An 11387-nucleotide genomic window follows, 5' to 3' on the forward strand; every position below is an offset into this window, starting at 1 on the left:
CTTGACAGTGAAAACCCTTCGGGCACTACAAGTCGAATAAAGATTGAGAATCAGATGGAAATCACCAGACAAAAGTTGTGAAAGATGATTAACGACGGAGGATAGGCCATATGTGCATGTCATGACCATTAGAGTTGGTATCTGCATTTGATAGGTTTTTATTTTTTCCTCATTAGAGAGTCATCTCTTTCCTTTGTCTTTTATTCTATTCCTTTTTATCTTTCTCCTTTCATAGAAAAATTCCCCAGTAGAGTCTATTTGGTCAGAACAAGTGAGAAATGACTTCAAAATCTGCCATCAGCTTTCCAATTATGCAAGACGAGATCTGACTAGTACATCCAAGTGGTATAGTCAGCAAGAAAGAAGCGCGAGGCCAGTGTCAAGAAAGATATTCCCAGCAAGAGGGAATTGACAAAAGGATGGATGAGTGTCAAGAGGGATATCCTCGCCGAAATCAAAGGTTATAGACCTCAAGGCCAAGGCCCGTGGATAAATCAAGAAAGAACAACGCGGGGAGAAATGAGCATGATTTGGGAAATTCATATGAGACTAAAAGGTCGGGGAAATGCCAGTTTTCGAGCTATGCCACAAAAGAAAAGGGATATCCCCAGCAGAAAGGGATCATCCCCAAGCAAATAATATCATCCCCAGCAAGTTTTTTGGATCGCAGAGCAGGGAAGGAGAAAGGGAAAAGTCATCCCTAGTAGGAGTATCACAACCAACCAACACAGTCGAATCTTAAAGGAAATGACATTGATGGCAGAAAGGCATGCCATAAAGAAGATTTTCAAACTGGGGCAGAAAATTTTCTTTTCATTTTGAAAATTTTCTGGAAGTCAGGTATCCACATGGGGAAGAAGAAAGATAACACCAGTCTTAAGGAAAGTGGGTTTTGAACCAGTGTTATCCCCAGCAGACAGAACAAAGAGATGAAACTGGTGTTTCGAAAAAGCAAAAGCCATTATCATCCCCAGCAGCTTCCAGAAGAATGAAGCACCGATTTGAAGGAATAAAATTCCCCCAACAGCGTTATCCTCAACAACGTTATCCCGAGATGATAACACTTTTATCCCCAACAGTGTTGAGAGAAAATAAAAAATTTTGAAGGAGGGGAAGAAAGGAGACTCCCCCAGTGGTATTATCCCCAGCAGGTAAGTAAGTAATTCCCCAACAACATTATCCCTAATAGTCTCGTGGGAAGACAACACGAGCTTTTAAAGGAGGAAGCCATCTCCAGCAAGGCTACAAATCGGTCACCATTTTAAAACTGATAAATGTTTCTTTGCTTGAGAGTTGAAACAAGAACAAAGTAGCGCAAGGGAAAAAGAAAAGAAAAGAAGAAATTACAAAGGTAAGTTTCTCAAATCTTTGATCTTTACATTTTCCTCCTAGGATAAAAGTCCTAGTCTGATGGATTTCCCTCCCGATGAAATCTTAGTCCGATGAAATTTTCTCCTAAGATATTAAATCTTAGTCCGATGAATTTTTCTCCTAAGATAGAAAACTTAGTCCGATGAAATTTTCTCCTAAGATATCAAATCTTAGTCCGATGAATTTTTCTCCTAAGATAGAAAACTTAGCCCGATGAAATTTTCTCCTAAGATATCAAATCTTAGTCCGATGAATCTTTCTCCTAAGATCACAACAAAATAGACCTAGTTTGATGATTTATCTCCTAGAGTCAAAATCTTGGTCCGATGGAATTTTTTTCCTCCCAAGATAAGATATCAAATCTTAGTCCGATGAATCTTTCTCCTACGATCACAACAAAATGGACCTAGTTTGACGATTTATCTCATAGAGTCAAAATCTTGGTCCGATAGAATTTTTTTCCCAAGATATCATAACAAAATCTCAGTCCGATGAATTTTCTCCTAGGATCAACGTCTTAGTCTGATGATTTTTTCTCCTAAGATAGAAAACCTAGTCTGATGAATTTTCTCCTAGGAAAATTTGAAAAAAAAAAAGAAGAAGTTTGAATTTGAAAAAAAAGGGAGTCATTTTTTTAGTTTTCTTAAGATTATCAATGTTCGGTTGTTGTTGAGGTCTGGAGCCCCCCCGAAGAACAGAATGACGATTTATTTTTAAAGTTGTTGTCGAGGTCAGGAGCCCTCCTGAAGAACAAAATGACGATTTATTTTTCGAAGTTGTTGAAATCTCGCCCGCCTGAAGAAAGGAATGGTGATTTATTTTTCAAAATTGTTGTTGAGGTCAGGAGCCCCCCTGAAGAACAGAATACAGCCGAAATCCCCAGCAGGAAACAAAAAAAATTCCCAGCAGAGGAAGGAAGTCCAAGACTCGATGGAAAAATAATGCGAAGCTCCCGAAAAGGAAATAAGCAGTTCGAGATCGGCAATCAAGGGAGAATACAAGACAAATCGAAAGTAAAGAAATACCAGAGAAGTCACCGAGACATCAAAGCAACAAGAGACACAAGAGCATGATCTAGATAAGATTTTGTAATTCATAGACTATGGTCTAGTCTAGCTTCTTGTTTTCTTTCAGCATGGTGTAATAAGGAGGTCGGCAAGCAGTAATAACAGCATGCAACAGTAGTAACATTGCAGTCCCATGGTAGTCCCAGCTACCAAAACTTCCCGAACTACATTAACCTGATTCCCTTCTAGCCAGGGATATGTAGGAAACCTTTGAAGCAAAAGTTCGGTTAAATATTTTTCAAAAAAATGCTTCACACGGAGTACTCGGATGGGCAAAAATCGCTCACTTTATCTTTGCACGAAAACTCTTCGTGTCTTTGGACAAAGAGGGGCAGCTGTAAGCACGTGATTTTTGCCCTATATGAGAATTACTCCTAAAAATTCTCAAAAATAAAACAATTTTTTGTTTGTTTGCAATTGTTGTGAATTTTGTGTTATTTTTCTTGTATTGTTTGCATTTGTCTGTGCATGTTTATTTGCTAAATTAATAAAAAATACAAAAATACATCGCATTTGCGTTTAGGATTTAAGCTTACAATTATGCGTAATTAAGTTTGTTTTACAAGAATGAAAATTACAAAAATAAGCATCTTTTGCATTTTTAGCCTTTAATGTCCAAATTGTGTGATTGTATTTTAATTGTCATTTCATTTTATATGATAATTGTTGCTAGGAATTAATTAGTATTTTTAATAAGTTAATTTAGTTTGTAACTTAATTTAGAATTTTAGTTTTAGAAAGTAAAAGAAAAGAAGCAATAAAAGAGGAAGAAAATCGGATTGGGCCACCTTCTAATTTAAATCAACCATGGCCCAAACCAAATAAACTCCTACCGGGTCGACCCGACCCAGTCCGCCCCATAACCCCAAACAAATTTCAACCCCCTACTTCCATTTTTTTTTTCATTTTTCATTTTTTGAAAACTCTAACCTAAAAAAACCTAACCACCTTCCCCCCTCTCTTCTTCTTCTTCTCCATCTCCAAACCAAGCTCCCTCCCATGGCTTCCCATGCTGTATCGTCTTCTTCCCCGAGCTCCACCTCCCATGGCTGCCCGCCCCTTCTCCCTTCGTCTTCAACACCCAGCAATACACCCCCCTCTCTTCATCTTCTTCGTCCAAACTCCCAGTCCGCTATTGAAACCCAACGTCCAAACAACCATAGCTGCCCTCTCGTCGCCTTCACCCACCAAACCAAGTGACGAACGTTGCTGTTGCCGATGTTTCTTCTTCTTTAGTCGCTGCTCAATAGCCTCCTCATCGTCGTTCTTCGTCGTCGAGCTCCAGCTCAAAACCACCCTCCCATGGCTGTTGCTGCTTCACTTGTCATCGTCCACCATGACGACCAGCAACTCTATCAGCTCTCCCACCACGCCCACGTCCAGCTCCACCATTACGCCCATACGATGACCATCTCCCATCGTCGCACGACAACACCATACCAGTCGACCACTATCATCGTCCTTTTCTCCACCAGTATGTCGCTTCAAATAGCCCCATCCCTCTACCTTCGTCGACCAGCCTCACGCTGCTTCATCGCCGTCTTTGTGGTCGAGTTCTTGGTCGTCTTCGTCGTCCAGCTTCATCGCCTAAAATCAACCAGAAAATATATAAAAAATTTCGGGCAGATTCGAGTTATTTTGGTTTCAAAGTTTCCGGGCAGATTTGTTTCCGTTCGAGTTCGTCGTTGTTCCGAACTGGTTAGTTGGTTTAAGTTTCATTTCTGTCCATATTTTGTTTGATATTCTCGGATCTGAAATCAGTATATATTTGATTCTTTTCTTGTTCGTTGTTTATCATTTCTTGATTGTTTCTTCAGTTTGTTTTTATTCATTTGTTCTTGTTTAGTTTTAATATAGGAATGTGTTAGATTTAATTCGGGTTCATTTTTTTGTTTGAAGTTTGTTAGTTTTTCATCAAGTGATTTAATGTGAGTGTTTATGTGTTGGTCTTTAGTTTTTGATTTAGTTTGAATCATTCATCTTTGTTATGATGTTGTTTGATTTAGTTTGAGTTCAACTGATGTTGAGTTTAGTGATTTAAATCTACTTGTTTGTCCTGTTAAGTTTGTTGATATGAATCTGACTCTGTTAGTAATTCATGAATGTTGTTAATTTGGCAAGTTTATTATGCAGAAGTTGATTATTTGTTGATGAAATTTGATTAGGAATTGGTTATAGCTGCTATAGTTTGGTTAATTGATTCAGGAGGATTGGATATAGTTGATGGGGGTAGAATGATAAATTGCAGTATTTTCAGGGGTAGAATGGTAATTTCAATATTTTCAAATGGCATTTTCGAGATTTTAAAGGAGTCTTAAAAATAATTAATGAGTGCTATGTCCACTAAGTATTAAATAATATTAAAATAATACGTAGTGGGGGACAAGACATAATGGTGGAGAATTTATACATTGTTTAATATAATGGGGGACAAAACATTAGGTAGTGGGAAATTAAATGGGGGTGGGTAGAAGATAGAGGAATTTAATTTTAAAATGCTGGAAGTTGGTAAATAAATGGAGGAGCTGGACACAAATAAAGGGGGGACAATTTCGAAAATATAGAGGGGGAATTCCGAAAATATTGAGAGAACTCCGAAAATATTGAGAGGATATAAGAGATTTTCTGAATATTAAGAGAGATTTGAGGATTTTTCGGAACAGAAAAACGTTCTGGAAATTTAAAGAAAGAGTAGTATACACTTGATATACAATCTGAATATACTGTATATACGGATTCAGAAATTAAGGGTTAAATATTAACTAGTCTTTCAATCAGAAAAAGATTCACTTTGTTTCTGCCCGTTGATTGTTGTTGGTGTTTCTGGATTTTTCATTTGGTTTGTTCCTTGAGTTTGGTTGGTTATTTGCTACTACTTCATTGGTTGTTGCTGGATTTCTGCTCGATTTTTAAATCTGGTTGCTGGGTGTTGCTGTTGTTGTATGCTACTGCATTCCTGCTGCTCTTCCTTTTCTTTTGGTTCCAATATCAGGTACACAACTGACACGCTGGTTACTGTAAACTGAAACATGAAGCATGAATATGAAATGTAGAGTTGAAGTTCTGAATTATCTTAGTTATATTCTGAATTTTATTTGTATATATACATTATTTAGCTTCCTCTAAATCCAAATCATGTAGTTGTTTAATATATATAATGGAACATCTGACAGTAGCTTAGTGGACGAACTGCCTATGTATTGCCTAAAAAATAAATAAATGGTGTAGTAACTCTGTCCATATTGTGTTTACACTCTGATTTAACAAATCGCGTTCGGAACCCGACTATAACAACTCGTAAGCATGTAAATAAATTAGGACCTTTTCTCTTTCATTTTTTAGAGACAAATTTAATAGAAAAAATGTAGGCACTTAAGGATTATCCTTTTTAAAATAAATGAGATGAGCCTCACCCAATAAAACACACAAGTTGCGGGGCCCTCAATAAATGGTTAATAATTGTATAGACTTCGGGATCGGTCGTTTAGCAAATTTCACGGCCTTACCCAAAATAATGATACGCTAGTCGTTTTAGGTGCGCCTTTAACAATTTATTTTTTTAAACTCGGGTGCACATTTATGTGACCCAAATCCAAATCTCAACAGAGTCGAAATATGTCGATAACCACGGGCACATTGATGTGACGTGGTTTGAGATATATTTTCACGATGTTGCAATTCTCTGTTAAAATAATAATAATGATAAAAGCGGTTAAAAGTTAAAATTCGCACATATGTTCAACATGTATTATATCAGATAATCAAGCCAAATATGACAGTTGAGCGACCGTGCTAGAACCACGGAACTCGGGAATGCCTAACACCTTCTCCCGGGTTAACAGAATTCCTTATCTGGATTTCTGGCGCGCAGACTATTAAACAGAGTCAATATTTTCCTCGATTCGGGATTCAACCGGTGACTTGGGACACCAAAAATCTCATAAGTGGCGACTTTAAAATAAATAAATAAATCTCGTTTCGATTGTCCTTTAATTGGAAAAACTCCTTTCCGCTCCCCTTCGAGGCGGCGCGGGCGAAAAAGGAGGTGTGACAAGACCATTAAACAAAACTCTCATAAAAGAAAAAAAATATCTTTTAAAGAAATAGTTTCGGTACAAGACCCATTTTGAATTCTAAAAATATGAGACACTTAACAATACCACAAATAATCCATGAATGGATAACTAAATGAGCACAAAGAGGAAATAAGTTCACTTACAGAACGTTTGTAAACAAGCTCAGGCTTCAACTGTCTTGCATCATTCCAGAGGACTTCTGTGTCATTGCAAGCCCGAATCACAAACTGGTCTCTAGCTTTCTCATCAGTAAGCCACTGTTGCAGATTCTCTTGCCAGGTTACAAACAACTCAATGTTAGCAGATGAATGAAAAACTAATATTTAAGACACATAGCGCTCGCCGGAGAAAAAGACAGCTGATGAAGAGCCTAACCCTTGGAACATAAGGCTTGATCTCTGGTCGAGCCCACTCATCGGGAACTTTCAGGAATTTCTCAATGTCGTCAAACATGTTAACAACAAATATATGCGACATATCAAGCTTGTATCCATGTGTCTTCTCCTTACTCAGCTCAGCTTCCTAAAGCAGAAAAACATAGCAACATGACACTGGTTAACATCTTCCACAATTCAATTACAAGTCTCACACATTGTCTAAAGAAATGAGATACATCGTAGCTTCTAAGGAGAAAAAATGGAGTACCTGAGGAGTATTATACTCGATGAAGCAGTACCTAAGGGTTTTCTGAGTCTCAGGATCAACAGGCATCCAGAGACCATCCTCCTTAATAACACCAAGTTGGCTGTAAATTTTCTGAACTACTCCTTCCAACTTCTCAAATTTCTCTTTAGGCACCACAGGAAGATTGTCCACCACCAGTATGTTCCCAAAACCAGTATCAAACTCCGAGGGGTCCTCCTCCATTAAGTCATCATCATCACTGATAATATCCAAATAACATACAAATTCAAAACCAAAGGAAAAACTACAAAACCCATTTTCATGGTATATGAACCAAAGAGAATTTAAACTCTACAAACCCTTTCTTTATCGGTATGAACCAAAATCACAATTACAAACCAAAAGAACCTAAACTTCAAACAAAGCCACAATTACAAACCAAAAGAGCCTAAACTTCAAACAAAAGAAACGAAACCAAGCAGAATCACATAAAAATTCATATATAAATTAAGGTATTACCCAGCGTCTGAAAATACAAATGGAGATATCAAATCCCCAATATAGACGCTAAAACTCTATCTTATCAACAAATGAACAGAACTCAAGGAAAATGCAAAAACACATAAAAATCCGTATATAAATCAAGAAATGGTAATGGATCTATAACTCAACATATTCAAGACTCGCAAATGCAAAACTCAACATATTCAAAATCCAACAACAACAACAACCCAGTGAAATAGCACAAGTGAGGTCTGGGGAGGGTAATGAGTACTCAAAACCCAAGAAAACGCTAAAAGTCTAATCTTCACAACATATTAACAGGCCTTGCACACTCAATAGAAGAACATTGACAAAATCCAAACTTCACATCATAGAAAAGAAGCCCAGACATATACGCCATAAAAATTTTAACATATTGAACTGAATATAAACATAAAATAAAACCAATAAACTCAAAAACCCAACAAAACACTAGAAATTTCTAATCTTCAAAACATATGAACCAAAACAATAAACTCAAACTCCAAAAAAAATAAAAAGACCCAGACTTTACAGCAAAGAAAGAAAACCCATAAGCATCACCACATAAAAAGCGCATATATAAATCATAAAAATGCAGAAACACAAAAAAAAGAAGAAGGGAAAGTCAAGATTTAAGACTTGGGTATGCTGCAATCTTTACCGGGAGGAAGATGAATTGAGTCAAGATCGTTTTGGGAAAGATCCACACCAATCCTAGCGGCTATGGCTGTGATTTCTCCCATAGACGTAACGTCCACCATGATTGGAACTCTCTTATCTTTGTTTATCTTTCTTTCTGTGTTCTATATGGAATGGTGTGTATAGGAGAGAGATAGCCACCTTTGAAGCTGAAAGCAGAAGTGTGAGCTTAGCGATAGAGGCAATGTGCACGCATACGAAGAGTGGAACGGTAAGGTTTTTCTGTAGCTCTTATTGGGGTTACACTGTTCTTTTTTTTTCCCCGGGTAAATGGGTCTCTTTAATGGGTCGGTTAAATGGTTCGGTTTGGGAGGACTCTCCCATTGGATCTTTTTTTTTGAAGTAGTATTTACGAATGTACCTTGCACGTTAATAATGACACGTGATGGTTTAACCATTTAAATCATTTGAAAGTTGAAAATATTATTGTATTAGCATAATACATGAATTCAAGATAAAAGGACATCATCATAACTTACACAAACGATTAATTTAATCATGTTAGTTAGATAACTATGTATTATAGTTTAACAGTATTTAATTTGATGGTATTTTACCGAATATTTTTTTGTAGATGATTTTTTGTGTGTATGTTTTCTTCTAATACTTTGGTTGATATGTCATAACCAGAACTCTTATTGTCGATATTGATATTCCTCTTGAAAGTACAACATATAGTTGTTCGTCCAAGAAAATATATTTGCAATAAATATAGTCCAATATTTAGGATGTTTATCCTTGTGCTTTATTTATTATAATTGCAAAATATAGACATATCGAAAATTATTTTCACACAAATTTAAAAGAATATTCTTTAGTTTCGAAAGACAAAAATTGAATTCAGGGATAAAATATATTTAGAAGCACATTGACTAATATCATAATTTTTGCACGTATGACGTTATTGTCAAAACTTCTATATACCATCTATGTGCTTACATAAGCTATTCAGCTGATCTAAGTTTTTCAGTAGCATGATGGGCATAGTTTTCTTCAAAATCAATCTATACGCAATTGAAGATGAATTTTAACTTAGTCTATTACATATACAGTGACACTGACATATATAAAAAAAATAAACTTCACAACATGAATGATAGAAGACCATTTGGTATTAAATTATTTGATTATTCTTCTTTGTAGCAATTGTTGGTATCATATTATACTGAATCAAAAACTAAAACATATATTATTTTTACCATAAAATTTTACAATCAACCTTTTATTTAGTTGATCAACATATTTATTTCTGTTAGCTAAGATAGCTTTTTAATTTCTATCGCGCAAATTACCTTTTAATCTATTGATAGAAATATTTTTCTTATTAAATGCACTACTATTACAATAGGGATTGATAACTAAGTGTTCTGGAAGAACCAAAACATCTTTTATTAGATGCTCTTCTTCGTTTCTGACACAAAGCAAGAAGTTACTGACTATTGGATCTGTTCTTATTTTATATTTCTTGTCAGTTGAATGTTTTTCATTTGAGGCTATAAGTATAATTTTGACAAGCTAGTTTTCAGTCTCTGCTTTTGTCGATTTTGTAACTATTGATAGTACTTGACGGAAATCACCTTCCAAGCCATTAGTTTTCCCCTAATGATTCACTGGTATTCAATATATCTCTAGGGCATAAGAACTTTATCCCATATTATCAATTTTGTTTTTCTTATAAATTTAGAACTATTGCTTTGCTTTGATATATTTATGATGGTTATTTAAGATATTTGAAGAGATATATCAAATCTATTTGTTATTATTGCTAACAGTATCATGCCTCTTGCTTTGACATTTGCAAGTAATGCATGACATAAAAGTATTATTTCTATTCTGTCGGAGGCATCTACAAAGGATAATCCCATTATAAGAGTCGATTTTTATAATATAGTCTTGAAAACTTGTTCTTGTTCAGGATTTAGCTTTGATTGTGTTTCAACATACACATGTATGACCATTTGATTCTTTATACTATAATAACATTTTTTACTTTGTGTTTTAATTTTTTTAATCTCTAACGCTCTTTTTATGGAATAAATTTATGTACCCTAATATTTTTCTAAACTTGAAAAATAATTTTACTCATACGATAAATTTAAAAATAATTGAATTGGATTCTTTTGATAAATAATTAATTGAAAGATTTAATTATTTGGTCTTAATACAAAAAATAATTTATTTTATGTTGATTCAGATTCTTAATATTAGTTCATCTCTTGATTTGAAGATTTAATCTTGATTATAAATTTATCCACCATAAATTTTCTTCTTTAAAATTAAAAAGATCGATCTAACATTCCACTTGTAGATCTTTATGTGTGCAGAATTGATCACGCCCAATTATGCCTTCTAAAAGACAAAGCGATCGTTACAAATATAATCTGATTTTAAGTCTGGAGTCGAATCCTCACGAAACTAACCTATCTATTACAACCCTTTGGCAATGCTATTATTAACTCAAACAATTTCTAGATGCAAGATTTTTATCAATCAATCTTGGGTTTTTATTTAACTACTTCAAATGATATTAAAAATAACAATAAACTAAAGCAAATATAATTCAATGGTAAAAAGGTCTAGGGTGTTGATTTTCCCAATTGCTAGTTTAAGTCTTAACTCTTTTGCTATAATCTCGCTGTAATACTCTATGAGGATTAAGAAATATGAGTTCTCGTAATTATCTCTCGATCAACTACGATAATTTACTAGAGCATTCTCTCGAACTACTTTAGCTGACAATATGTGCAACTCTAAATTATCCCACCAAAGCTTCATTATATCTAAATACACTTTTAAGTTAAAGTAACGAATCTCTTCAATTACCCAAAAGTAGTGTTGTTCAACAATAGTCTAACCTAATATTCTTTCTCAAGCAATACGAGGTAATTAGACACGATTAATCAAGGTCTCATTCAATTAATCACCATACAAAACGTAGTTGAACAATCATATCATAAATCTGGCTCGATTATAACAAGTTGAGTCAAAACTTCAACCAACAACTGGTTCCATCAACCCTAGATTA

General features: G+C 35.0%; 1 protein-coding gene across 1 annotated transcript; it reads right to left on the reverse strand.

Moving 5' to 3' along the window:
• Nucleotides 1–3378: 3378 nt before the first annotated feature.
• Nucleotides 3379–7455, reverse strand: LOC104237101 (eukaryotic translation initiation factor 3 subunit B-like). The gene is made up of 4 exons (XM_070155164.1): nucleotides 7160–7455; nucleotides 6890–7036; nucleotides 6658–6771; nucleotides 3379–3570 (listed from the first exon to the last, which is right to left on the reverse strand). The coding sequence occupies exons 1-4, from the start codon at nucleotides 7379–7381 to the stop codon at nucleotides 3379–3381; spliced, it is 675 nt and encodes a 224-aa protein (XP_070011265.1). The 5' UTR covers nucleotides 7382–7455.
• Between the last annotated feature and the right edge of the window lie 3932 nt (nucleotides 7456–11387).

Source organism: Nicotiana sylvestris, chromosome 1 (assembly GCF_000393655.2).
Source record: "Nicotiana sylvestris chromosome 1, ASM39365v2, whole genome shotgun sequence".
Taxonomy (NCBI): domain Eukaryota; kingdom Viridiplantae; phylum Streptophyta; class Magnoliopsida; order Solanales; family Solanaceae; genus Nicotiana; species Nicotiana sylvestris.